We start from the raw sequence: 14629 nt of genomic DNA, 5'->3' as shown, positions 1-14629 counted from the left end.
CATTTTATTGATGATTTCAGCAGATTTACTTGGATTTTTCCCTTAAAACAAAAATCAGAAACTGTGCATGCTTTTAACCAGTTCAAAAATTTAGTGGAAAAACAATTTAACAAGGAAATAAAAGTGATTCAGTGTGATGGTGGAGGTGAATATAAACCAGTACAAAAACTTGCCATGGACTCTGGTATCCAATTTAGAATGTCTTGTCCATACACCTCCCAACAAAATGGAAGGGCTGAAAGAAAACATAGACATGTAACTGAACTGGGATTAACATTGTTAGCACAGGCCAAAATGCCAATGTCATACTGGTGGGAAGCTTTCTCTACTGCTGTTTATCTCATAAATAGACTTCCGTCATCTATAAATCCAAATAAAAGTCCTTACTCACTATTGTTCAATAAAGAACCTGACTACACGACCCTGAAACCGTTTGGTTGTGCTTGTTACCCTTGCCTCAAACCTTACAATCAACACAAGCTTCAATTTCACACAACTAGGTGTGTATTTTTGGGTTACAGCAATACTCACAAAGGCTATAAGTGTGTTAACTCTCATGGAAGAGTGTTTGTGTCAAGGCATGTAGTGTTCAATGAGAATCACTTTCCGTTCCAAGAAGGTTTTCTTGACACAAGAAATCCTATAAAAATTGTTACTAATGATATTTCTATAGGATTTCCTTCTTATCCTGCAGGTGTAGCTACAGACAACATAGATGATGCAACCGACAACGTTGTTGATCAACAAGAGCCAGAAGCAAATGACAATAACACCATAGAAGATGAACCAGTCGTGGGTGAAAATTCTGAACCTACAAATAACAACAATCTCAGAGACAGTAGTAGTGAAACGGAAAACCCAACAGAAGCGGTTGGAAGAGAATCGGTGGAGGAAATCACTCAGACATTCTCAGAAAATAATTCACCACCGCAGCAGAACATCACCAACACACACTGGATGAGAACAAGAGGCAAGGCAGGAATATACAAGCCCAAACTACCTTACATAGGGCTAACTGAAGCATCTAAAGAAGATAAGGAACCAGAGAATGTAAGAGAAGCACTAGTCAGACCAGAATGGATAACAACAATGGACAAAGAGTACAAGGCATTGATGGACAATAAAACTTGGACCTTGGTACCATTTCAGGGACAAGAAAATATCATTGACTCAAAGTGGATCTACAAAACAAAATACAAGGCAGATGGCACAATTGAGAGGAGGAAAGCAAGACTTGTTGCTAGAGGTTTTCAACAAACAGCAGGATTGGACTATGACGAAACATTCAGTCCAGTCGTAAAATCTAGTACTATAAGAATCATTTTGTCAATTGTTGTACATTTTAATTGGGAAGTCAGACAATTAGACATAAACAATGCGTTCTTGAATGGAAATCTCAAAGAAACTGTTTTCATGCATCAACCGGAAGGGTACATTGATCAAACCAAACCATGTCACATATGTAGATTAAACAAGGCAATATATGGTTTGAAGCAAGCCCCGAGGGCCTGGTATGATAGCCTGAGACACACACTATTAAGTTGGAGGTTCCAAAACACCAAGAGTGACTCGTCCTTATTTGTCCTAAAAGAGGTTGATCACACTACATTCCTTCTCATCTATGTCGATGATATTATAATAACCGGCAGCAACAATAAGTTCCTAGAAGCTTTCATCGGCCAACTTAATCTTGCCTTTTCACTAAAAGACCTTGGAAATCTACACTATTTTTTGGGAATAGAAGTCTATAGAGACAACAGTGGGATGTACTTGAAACAGACAAAGTACATAGGAGATTTACTCAAGAAATTCAACATGGAAAATGCAGCATCATGTCCTACGCCAATGGTAACCGGGAGGCAATTCACAACAGAAGGAGAACCAATGTCCAATCCTACACACTATAGACAGGCTATAGGCGCTCTACAATACTTAACCAACACAAGGCCTGATATAGCCTTTGCAGTCAACAAGCTCAGCCAATACATGAGTTCTCCAACAATAGATCATTGGCAAGGTATAAAGAGAATACTGAGGTATCTCCATGGAACAACAAACCTAGGCTTGCACATTAAACCTTCAACGGATCTTGACATAGCTGGGTTCTCAGATGCAGATTGGGCCACAAGCATAAATGACAGGAAATCCATGGCGGGACAATGTGTGTTTCTTGGTGAAACTTTGGTGTCGTGGGCCTCAAGAAAGCAAAAAGTGGTGTCCCGGTCAAGTACAGAATCAGAATATAGAGCCTTAGCTGATCTAGCAATTGAAGTAGCATGGCTGAAATCATTACTAGGGGAACTCAAACTGCTAATACTTCGAAAACCTGTTTTGTGGTGTGATAACTTGAGTGCTAAGGCACTAGCCTCCAATCCGGTTATGCATGCTAGGTCTAAACACATTGAGATAGACATTCACTACATACGTGATCAAGTTATTCACAATGAAGTTACAGTTGCCTATGTCCCTACTGCAGACCAAATTGCAGACTGTCTAACCAAGGCTCTAACTCACACTAGATTCAACATCATGAGAAGCAAACTTGGTGTCACTGAGTCACCACCAGTTTGAGAGGGGGAGTCAAAGCAATTAAGGAATTACAACTCATGATGACACAATTGTCATTATGAGACAATTGTCATTATCTGCATCATTATGGACAGAAATGCAACAACATTATTTCCTTCATTTTATAGCTATGTACAGTTACTGTCATTACTATTGTAATTATAGATGGCTCAATTATAGGAGAATGACCATACACTATTATGTATATTTAAGCACTGTTGATACAATGAGAACAGCATCCTATTATTCCCAATTTCTAACTAACCGATCATTATATATAAGTTTCACACACATCAATTTTAGATATCAAATTTCATTCCCAATTTCTAACTAACCGATCATTATATATAAGTTTCACACACATCAATTTTAGATATCAAATTTCATTCCCAATTTCTAACTAACCGATCATTATATATAAGTTTCACACACATCAATTTTAGATATCAAATTTCATTCCCAATTTCTAACTAACCGATCATTATATATAAGTTTCACACACATCAATTTTAGATATCAAATTTCATTCCCAATTTCTAACTAACCGATCATTATATATAAGTTTCACACACATCAATTTTAGATATCAAATTTCATTCCCAATTTCTAACTAACCGATCATTATATATAAGTTTCACACACATCAATTTTAGATATCAAATTTCATTCCCAATTTCTAACTAACCGATCATTATATATAAGTTTCACACACATCAATTTTAGATATCAAATTTCATTCTTACGTTCAATCTGCTTTTCGAATACTTAATTAACAACAACATTATAAACTATAGTATTAACCTTTCAAATTCACCAAAACTCCACTCCACTCCACCATAAACACATCACCATCCTACCGGGAGATCTCATTCATTTCTTATCTCATATATCTAATGTGGAGAACATTCTTAAAACTATATCTATAAATTCAATTTAAGAGATGTCATTACTATTCATAGATGTTTTGAATCCTTTATTAGATAAATGAAATGAATTATATAATATAGACTTAGAAGAATTTTTTGTAAAATAGTTATATTTATTTATATTGAATTATATTTTGATTTCACATTAGACATAAAATAACGAAGATAATTCATTTAAATATACACGGTTCTTGTTCTGACAATTTCCAGGCGAAGAAATTACGCAAATCTAACATGACATGACTGGCATCTCAGAAACAGGATACTACTATAAAAACAAGATGACAAAGGTAGGTATATTAGAGCATGTGGAAAACATTACAGTTATCCTTAAATATAGGGATAACCACGTTTTCACCGTCCACATGACAACTCAACCAAACAAACCCTTCATTAATGCCAAGAATGAATTTAGTAATGCTAGTTGCATCCTTTCTTTGATTTCACTCTGCAATCCAACTGTACTCGCACTTAGCCAACTTCCAACTTGTGTTCCCTCCACTTTTCACTGCTTGCTTACATAAACCTCCAACTTTTATCTTTCTTAACAAGTTATAAAATATATATATATATATATATATTCTTAGTTAAAATGATAATATTTTTCAATATTATTTTATGTTGGTGCAAGTCTGAGTGATTAAATTTTCATATTGTTTATTAATGAATGAAATGTTAGATTTATAAGAGAGATGACATATTTATCTAATATATTAAAATTTTAGATTGAGATGTGACGTCTCCCCCTCTTATAGTCCTAAAACATTAATCCTGTCGACGTTTCATTTTTCTTGACTCTAAAAAACAATGGTATTAGAATCGTAATTCAGTTTGGTGGGAGAATCAGAACTGAATTTGGTGTTGGAACCTGTTAGGGTCAATCCTGACATTTTAGAGTTCAAAGTAAATAATAAAATAGACCTTTAATTAAAAATTGAGTGATTAATCTTAAATTTTGAATTTTGTTTCTATAAAACGGATCCCTAATCATAATTTATTTAAAATGATGTATCTAAAAAATTATTATTATTTTTAAATTTATTTAAAATAGCATTAAATTTAAGTGATATTTTAAAATCTAAAAAAATATAATAAAATAAATAAAATATTAAAAATAATATTAAATTTTTTAAAATAAACTACACTTTGTTTATTTTAGGATCACAAATTTCTAAACAATAATTTTAAGTAATTTATAAAAAAATCTAAATTATTAGGTAGGTTAATTTGTGATTTAAAAATGAGATCAAGCTTAAAACTTTTATAGAATCAAATTTATTGTTGAATTAATACAATTGAATTGCAAAAATAAAAAATCAATGGTATAATAGTTGGTGTCGAACTTAATACATGCCACTCTAAATCCCATTCCCTAAAACTGAATGGAATCTGCCGGGTCATTTCTTCAATGAAATAATATTATAATATGATAAATTTAATATATTACCATTGAATTTACAAAACTTATCACATAAAATTTGAGACTCTATTTTCTTTAGGCCTTAGGTTGAGCCAAGGCAAGCGGCCCTGGATCTTGTTATAGAATGTGTAAGACTCATACTTGTGGCGAAAAATGTTGGGTACAAGTGTGATTGGTTAAAGTCTCACATTGTCTATGATGGATGAAATGTTTGATTTATAAGATATATGACTTGTTTACCTAACACCTTAAGATTTTAGATTGAGATGTAGTGTCTCTCTTGTGGTTTTAGAGCATTAGTCTCCTTGGTGCTTCCACCTTCCCCGGACTCTCCAACAGTGGTATATCTCAAAGCTGTGGTTCGACTTTGTGGGGGGAACGGAAGCTGGATCTAGTGTTGGATCTTGTTATATGATACGGGGATTCAGACTTGTGGGGGAAAATGTTGGATGTAAGTGTGAGTGGTTAAAGTCCCACATTGTCTATGAATGAGTGAAATGTTGGATTTATAAGAGAGATAATTTATTTACCTAACACCTTAAGGTTTTGGGTTGAAATGTGGCGTCTTCCTCTCGTATGATCATGGAGGATTAATCCTGTTGATGCTCCCACCTTCCCCGGACTCCCCCAACATTTTACTATATACTACGTAAGCGCCACCACATGTACCTATCAATCTCTAATATATATTTGTTATATACTGCGTAAGCGCCACCACATGTACCTATAAATCTCTAATATATATTTGTTAGGATTAAAGCTTTAAAAAAAGGATGGTCTGAACATGCTAGCACTACAATTTAAAAATTGCAAAAATTTAAGTTAATATTCACGCCCACTAGAAACGGTCAAGAGTATGAAATATTAAGAAATACTATCGATTTAAATTCTTCACCATCCTTATAAAAATACAGACAAAACATATATGATTGACACCAATCTGCTTTATAAGGACTCTAGACAAGAGTGTGTGTTAGATTCTAAAATTTTATTAGAGTTAATTAGAGTCTTATTTTAAATAATTTTGTAAATCTATTTTTAAGTTTTTAAAATTTAAAAATCTTAAAACTTATTTGATAGTTTAGTTTTATAATACTATTTGTGAAAACTATTTTGTATTTGAGGGTTTTAAAAACTAAAAAATAAAACATGTTTTTGGAAGTTTTTAATTTTGATTTTTAATTCTAAAAGTTAAAAATTAAAACTCATTTAAACAAGTCCATAATCTTTAAAATTTCAATAACCATTTTCTTACCAAATCTATGAAAAAAAACTCTATTTGATAATAACACCAAGCACTTAGAAAGATAAGTCATTTGCGTAATCACAAATTTTCTTCCACTTTCACCAAACCTAATTATCATCACAAACACGGCACTAAGTACCAAAACACAATCTTCACAACAATAAGATATTTATAAAATCTATGGTCGTTAAGTGTTCTAATATAGAAGCAAACTCCAGTTGATGAAGACATTTATAATAGTGAAAATTCTGTCAAATTATTTATTGGTATTACGTGGTCATTTAATAGCTATGCAAGGATATTACTATAACGTAGATGGCCGAAATTTCAACCATTAAACTACTTTTAAAAAAAAGTCAAATTATTTGTTGTGTGCTCTTTTAACAACAGTAGTGCTTAGTGTTTCATCTAAAGAAAGTGATCAAAATTACTACTACTACTAATCACTTATTTCAAAGTCATACTAATTAATATTTGAATTATTCTACATAAAACTTCCTAAAATTAACTATATATAATAGTAAATATACCTAAATCAATTCAATTCAACAAAATCAAGCTGATCCACACACATCTAGAAAGTTCACACTTCACAACTAGTCTCTTTCATTTGTTGCCATGCCACAATTTTCAAACATGTCAATTTTCTAAACTTTACTGAATATAGCCAAACATATAGCTTATTTTCCAAATTATCATATAGCTTAGTATATACCTTATAGTAGTATTTCAAATTATTATCATACTTTATCACAAAAATAACTCTCCTTATCAAATACAAACAACAAAAAGCATATATTCTGTTATTTATAGAAATACAAACAATAATTCTTCACTACTACTTCCATCATCCACAAACAAAAGGCTCAAATTAACCCAACACTCACAATTCCACTTAAAAAAAATTACTTATAAAAACAATTTTTTAAACTCTGAATCAACAACTCGCAATTATCTAAATCAACTAACACATACGTACTCACAAAAATGACTAATTTTACATAACAAAGAGAAATGAAACCCTAAATTAACTAAATTAATAAATAATAATAATAATAATATATTATAATACTAATGTAATTATGATAAACATGATTATTATGTTAATTTACTTGCTAATTCCTTTGTTAACCATATTCTTATACCTCATAATTGAATCAATCCTCTGCAACTTCAACTGTTGTTTGAACTTGTTGATGAAATCATCCGCCTTAGAATCAACCAACTCGTCCTCATCCATGGCGGCAGCTTTAGCCTCTTTCACGGTGGCCGGCCGGCGGCTCTCCACAATGTCATCTTCCTTGAAATGAGAAAACGCAGATTTATTGCTTGCAGATTTCTTCATCTTCCTCGACAGCTTCACCGGAACCTCCCCTGAATCCGGCTTGGTGTCTGAATGCGTCCTTGCGAAATTACCTCCCTGCCCCTGCAATTTCATGAAAACCTCTTCTAAAGAAACATGATGACCCTCCTCTTCTTTGTTTCCTCCGAGGTTGTCTCTTATCTCTCCCAAAACATCGTTTTCTTCTGATTCTTTAACTTCCACGTTGGTGTTTTCGAGTTTTGTAGTGAAGGGTTGAGTAGGGAAGTAACTATAAAGGTTGATGGATTTGAGTCTCTGCAAAACAGAGGGAGATCTAGCGAGTTGAGGTACATGGATTTCGTTTTCGTAGGTTTGAGGCTGTGGAGTGTGATGTTGTTCATTATGGTAGGTTTGAGGTTGTGGAGTGTGATGTTGTTCATGTTGGGATCTATTATAGTTTTGGTAAGAGTAAAGGTTGATGGATTTGAGTCTTTGTAAAACAGAAGGAGATCTAAAGAGTTGTTGTTGTTGTGGAAAGTTAGGATCTTGTTGGTGGTGGTGTTTGTGGGTGGCATTTGCAAGGGTGGAAGTGATGTAAATGGTGGCAATAACGAGCTGGAGGAGGAGGAAGAAGACAGTGGGAGTGAACCAGCTGTAGAGAGCAGCCCAGAATGTTGGTGAGGATGATAATGATTGTTCCAACATGTTTTTGTGAGATTTGGAAGTTGTGGGTAGGGTGGAGGAGATAGGAAAGAGGAGAGGGTTTGGATGATTAATTGTTTATGGAACTCTAGTGTACTTGTTTGTGTTTGTGGCTTGTGTACAAGGCTTGATGATATTATTTGGCTTTTATGCTTTTTAAGACTTAGGCCTACATAAATATAGAAAATATTTAGGATATAAAAAACATGACTTATTCTTAAGGTTTTTGAGTGAATATATATTAAAGTTTATTGGATTTTCAACATCTAATTCATTATTCATATAGGGTGTTTTTTTAGATTATGCAGTAAGTGGTTAAAATTCAAGTATGGAAGAAAATATTTAGTATATAAGAAAATTGTCTTATACTTTGGTTACTTTAAGATTGTGTTTTGGATGGGATAATTATGAATTTAATAAATAAATAAAATTTTAAATAATTTAAATGACTCAATTGAAATCCGTTTATTTTTAAATTTTTTTGTTTGGATAGAGTGTTAAAATTATTTATTGTTAAATTTTTGGGATCATTTTTATAAATTTTAAAACTTTCGAAACAAATTTAAAATATAAAAAATAAAGACCAATTTGCAATTTTTGAAAATTTAAGAGGATCAATTTGTAAAATTTAAAGATTATTAGAAATTTATTTGCAATTTTTAAAAAAAAATTGGAGTTAAATTTAAAATTTTCAAAAATATGAAGATCATCTCGCAAAATTTGAAAAATTAATAATAAAAATTTTATCATTTATATTTATAAATTATAAATTATTTATTTTTAGTGTCATTTCTTAAACTCGACTTAAATAGAATATTTTATAAATATAAATCAATTTAATAATTTTTTTATATTTTTTATTCAAATAATAAATTTTAATCAAATTATTTTAAATTATTTTAAAAAATTATTTTACCTTATTAAAATGTTTCATCAAAACATACTTTATTGTGATGCAACATACTCCCTCTATCATATAATGAATGATCCAGTTGACCATATCACACATATTTTAAAAAATGAAATAAATAATAATATTTTCACTAAAATACCATTATTATGTATTAGAAATGATGAAAGTAATATTAATTGGAGGATAAAATTGAAAAATATACATTAAAAAATGAAATTGATCATTCATGAACACTATTTTATTTCAAATGAATCAATCATCGTAGAACATATGGAATATTTTCTAAATTTATTTTATTATTTAATTCACTTAATAATTTTTATTAAACCACTCTTTTTTACTATTAACTTCATGCTGAATTTTTAGAAAAGTTATTTTTATTTTTATTTTTGAGAGAAATGAGAGGTTCGAGAAACACGTGGTGGCATATGATGATTCTGCTACAAAGGGACAAAATATGGGTGTAGATTTATTTGTGTAACGTGAAAAAATTGTTATATTTTTATGGTATATAATATGAGATTTGACTTTAATATGGGGGTTGTGTGAATGGGAATGACTTAAATTTGAAGTTGGAGGTGGGAATGGGCGTTGGTTGGTTAATGGTTGTTGCCATACTGGATCGGGCAGCAGAGCCCTTAATAGGGCAAGAGTTTAATGATGGCCAAGTAAATGCCTCTTCGGAATAGAAAAATTGGTCAATGTCCCATTGTGGTGAGGTGGAATATATTATTTCTCTCATGTTTATCTTTTTGGTAAATGATGACTCATATTGTAATTATTGTTTTTGAAAGAAAAAAACAATTGTGTTTTAAGGAAACAATTGAGAGGGGACTGTAATTATTGTTTTAAGAAAAAAAAATGTGAATTGGAGTTTTAAAAAAGTTTAAAAGAATTAAAGATGTTCAATCTTAGAAGATGGGAGGATCACTGAGAAAAACTCTTAGTTAAAAAATCAACACAATCATTTATTTCACGAAGAACATGAGAAAGAGAGACCGACTAAATTCGGTATGATAAGTCATCAATCTGGAAGAGCACGCTTGCATACGAGTGAAATTTGTGATTGTTTTTATCTAGGATGGTTTGAACTGTCGTCAAGGTACCAATTTCTTAAATCACAGTTTGATAGCACATATCAAAGGCAAAGTTCAAACCATGCTTAATATCCAAAAATTCATATAACAACACATCTCCAGAACCTTCAAAACTACTAAACTCAACCAAGAAAGCTCTTAAAGAGTCTATAAACAAACCTCCGGAGACGATAATCGAGAAATTAGAAAGAGAATTATCATCGGTATTAACTTTAGTGGATCTAGCTAAAGGAGACGTCGACCAAGTCAAAATCCAAGAAGACCAACATGTTCGCTTTTGCCGACAAATATAGTTGAAAAGTCACACTGAGACAATCTAACTTTAGGCATAACCTTAGAGATATATCACTTTTATATCCAAAACTCTTGTTGTTTTGTTAGAACCAATACTATTAGATACTAGTCGGAAAAGTAGTGCCAACCTCACCTTGACTCATGGAATGAAGCCAAATAAGAATAACACTCGATGAAAGAAATCCAAGACAATAGAGCATGCAAAAGACCAACCAAATCTCTCTAGAAGGGGGAAATCTCATAAACAATTGAAAATGTCTTCTTCCTAAAGAGAACAACGATGACAATAGGCGTTAGAATTAGTGTGAAAAACATTATGATAACATAACCAAACCAGATGTTGAACCATAGTTGGTGTTGGTACCCGTCAAATCCCCTCTCAATTAGCATTAATATTTCAATCACAATCTCACTCAAGCAACCAATGATACGTTGAAGAGAAAGAATACATACCATTAATTGCACAATCCCAAGTAAAGAATCAAGGGAGTCATCCCTAAGATCTAAAGGACTAGGTTGACTCAAAACTTCACTCTCAATATCGTGAGGCAATGGAGTAGCAAGTTCGTCAAGGTTCCAACCACCAGGTTGCCAAATGTCCTTACGGTATGTTTGTCAAGGAGGAGAGTTACCATTACCAACTCGAAAAAGGAACCCATCACGAAGAGAAACAATAACTTTAATGATGTTGTGCCATACTATCGAGGCATATCCATCCTTTTGATTATCCCACAAAGCATTATGTCAAATATGCTTATGAGGCAACATTTGGACCCAAAGCTTATGTTGATCATGAAATAAACTGAGAAAATTTCATGTTTTAATAATAACTCATCTGCCATCCAATATAACAAGGAAATTTGTGATGTTATTTAAGTTTTATTATATTTTTATTTTTTATTTTTATTTTTATTTTTATTTTTATTTTTATTTTTATTTTTCTTCAAAAAATTATTTAAAAAAATATATTTTATATATTTTTTCTTTTTGTTTGATTTTGAAATTAACTGAGGTATTTTTCTTGTTTTCGTGTATACGAGGTAAAGGATCAGACAAATTATTATTTGATTCAAAAATTGAAAAAGGTCGTGAAAGCAAACTGAAAAGTAGCTTGATTGGCAAAACAAGCAGAAAAAGAAATCATGGAAGACTCGAATTTAGAAAGACGACACGCGGATCCTACCTTGTAACCACTTATTCGTACCTTATGTGATTTTTGTACAAGGCCCAGATGAGGGAAAATCATTCACAGGTTCCAACAGGTAGATCTAGTTGCCTTTGATATTAAAAAATATGTTCTTATAAATTTACAAGACACACAATGTAATGAAGTATCAGTTCTTGATTCGTATGAACATTCAAGTGGGTTTTATGAAGCTTGCTCTTTTTGTTGTCTAACTGGAGTAACTAAAGATCAGAAAATGTTGATACTATTTACTTTCACCTTGATGGGAATAACAAATGACTGGTTAAATTCCTTGCCAAATGGTACAATCGATACTTGGGATGAGCTTGAAGAAAGATTCTTGGTGCGGTTATATACAATTAGTAAGTAGTTGGACAAGATGGCAGGCATCACAAATTTTGAACAAGGGGATGTTGAATCTCTCTATGATTGATGGAATAGGTTTAAATTGATGCATAAGAAATATTTGACACATGGTTTAAATGATATGACACATTTACAACGTTACGTGGGGTTTAAGAGGTAACACTTGAATGTTTATTTATGTCTTTATTGGGGAAATATGAGGAATAAATATAAAATAGAGGAAAAATAAATCAAAGAGAATATGGTGCAGAACTAATATCGTGCACTAATTCACAGAGGTGCGAGAAGGAAATGAGTATTACTACTTGATACTTAAAGTGCACTGCTATCAATTCATAAGGAGATGAGTAATTAACATAAATTGTTGATAAAATAATTTGAAAAGGCCAACATGATAAACCAGCTGACACCACAAGTTCAAGCTCTTTGATGTAATTTTTGTGGTGATAGTCACGTGAATAACCAATGTGTTCGTGAAGGTAGATGGAAAAAGGAGTCAAATTACATGTGTAATTTCCAAAGAAGAAATATATACTCTAGCGTGTATAATTTGAAGTGGAAATACCATTTTAACTCCAGGTGGAATAACAACCAATGTTAAGCTTCAAATCAAGGAACACAATGGGATCAACAAACTCATAATCAACTACCAAAAAAGCCTTATGCCTTAGAAGAAACCTTCACTAAGATTAAAAAGATGACTCAAATAATAAATTAAAGCGATTGAGGTAAATCAAGAGACATACTATAAAAATAATGAAGTCTCCATTAGAAACTTGGAAACTTAAATTGAGCAATTGTTAAAACATATGGTCGTTGAACCCGGTGGAGAATTATTTGGAAACACATATAATGACGGTTGTGAAACACATATAATGACAGTTGCAAAACACATATAATGACGGTTGCACGTCCCTTATTAGGTAGCGTGTGATTTTATGTATGGTGGTTTCCACCACGAGCGTGTGATCGTGGTTATAAGTTAGGTAGCGTGACCTATCACAATGATATATATGTAGGTCATGGGTTCGAAACCCAACAACAACAATAATTTATTTGGAATATAATTAACATTTCACCATGGTTGCAGAAGATAACTGTCATGAAAAGTACATGAGTTTATTATAAAATATGTAAATTACTTATTTTTTTCTTAAACCTCACTAAACATATACAACCATTAAGATTGATATAGAAGATAATAATTTGAAAAATTAAATTGTTCTTGAAAAACAACTTAAGCGAACCACTATTTTTCAAATTGCATTCATACTGTAATTCATCCCTTGCTTCTTAACACGTAATATTTGATTTCATGCTCCAAATTCTTCAAAGCAACGATTCGTTCCTAGTTTATTTTGTAAATCATTAATATGTTGACTAATTCGGAATCATCACCATCGCTATTATCATTATTATTATTTTAATCAATGATGAAGATTATTATGATGACAACGATGAAGATGATTCAATTTCTCAACAAACTTCGTATTTTGCAATACAAATTAATAGAGAACAAATTGTTGCTTTGAATAATTTGGGGGCAATAAACTAAGTTCTACGTGTTAAAGAGCAATATATGAATTGTGAGATGGATGCAATCCATAAAACATGTTTGATCTAAGTTGCATTTCAAATATAACTTAATTTTCAAATTATTATTTTCTAAATCACTTTAAATGAATGCATGTTTAATGAAGGGTGAGTGAAACAAACAATCTACATACATTATAATAAACTCAACAACAACATACATCAACAATAACAACATTTATCAACAACAACATACTTTTTATTAAAAAGATTCGTGGAATGATATGAACTTTATCTGCTTTGTGTTGCCATGAAAGAAAAATACAACCCAAATGAAGTAAGAACAACCACAACATACAAAAACTTGTCAAGAACAACCAACAACAAATCATGTGAAACATAACAAGTAGTACATTGTATCATAACAAGCAACAACAACCATAACATACAAAAACTTGTCAACAACAACCAATAACAAATTATGTGAAACATAACAAGCAGTACATTACATCATAACAAGCAACATCAACCACAACATATAAAAACTTGTCAACGACAACAACCAACAACAAATCATGTGAAACATAACAAGGTATTAAATCTTCATGCCTAGTTGAATTCGTGCAGTCCTCAAGGTCTTCATAGTTTTCAAGGTTTTCATCTGATTCGGAATCAGATACATCAAGATTCATTAGGTCATTCATAGTAGCCTCTACCTTCTTTATCTTTTCAGGGTTAAGATTCTTTAAAAAAATCTTCTTATAACTTGTTCCATAAAACGGTTCAACAACACTAATGTGATCCCTAACAGTTTCAGTTTCCTTGGCTTTGTTCAACCATAACTCCACCATTTCAATAACCCCCTTTATAACCTGGATCACATGGATAAGTTTGTTGCTCCCTCTATTCATGTTGAGAGAAAGATCTGAAATCTGAGAGAATGATCTGAAATCGGAACAAGAAGAGAAACCCTTTTTCAAAATAACATACAACAACAAAAAAAACATAATCTCTCAAACAAGAAGAAAATCATGTGAAAATGATTTGAAAATCACGTGATGAAGAAGAATACCTT

At 31.8% G+C, this 14629-nt stretch overlaps 1 protein-coding gene across 1 annotated transcript; it reads right to left on the bottom strand.

Moving 5' to 3' along the window:
• Window positions 1–6936: 6936 nt before the first annotated feature.
• Window positions 6937–8309, bottom strand: LOC127097862 (pathogen-associated molecular patterns-induced protein A70). The gene has a single exon (XM_051036350.1). The coding sequence runs from the start codon at window positions 8166–8168 to the stop codon at window positions 7269–7271; it is 900 nt and encodes a 299-aa protein (XP_050892307.1). The 5' UTR covers window positions 8169–8309; the 3' UTR covers window positions 6937–7268.
• Between the last annotated feature and the right edge of the window lie 6320 nt (window positions 8310–14629).

The sequence above is a fragment of the Lathyrus oleraceus genome, chromosome 6, assembly GCF_024323335.1.
Source record: "Lathyrus oleraceus cultivar Zhongwan6 chromosome 6, CAAS_Psat_ZW6_1.0, whole genome shotgun sequence".
NCBI classification, from domain to species: domain Eukaryota; kingdom Viridiplantae; phylum Streptophyta; class Magnoliopsida; order Fabales; family Fabaceae; genus Lathyrus; species Lathyrus oleraceus.
The sequence above is the reverse complement of the archived record's forward strand: the minus strand, read 5'-3'. Positions and strand labels throughout refer to the sequence as shown.

Bases quoted from the DNA above. Each gene is read 5' to 3' on its own strand.
- LOC127097862 (XM_051036350.1), bottom strand. From the start codon at position 8,168: ATGTTGGAACAATCATTATCATCCTCACCAACATTCTGGGCTGCTCTC.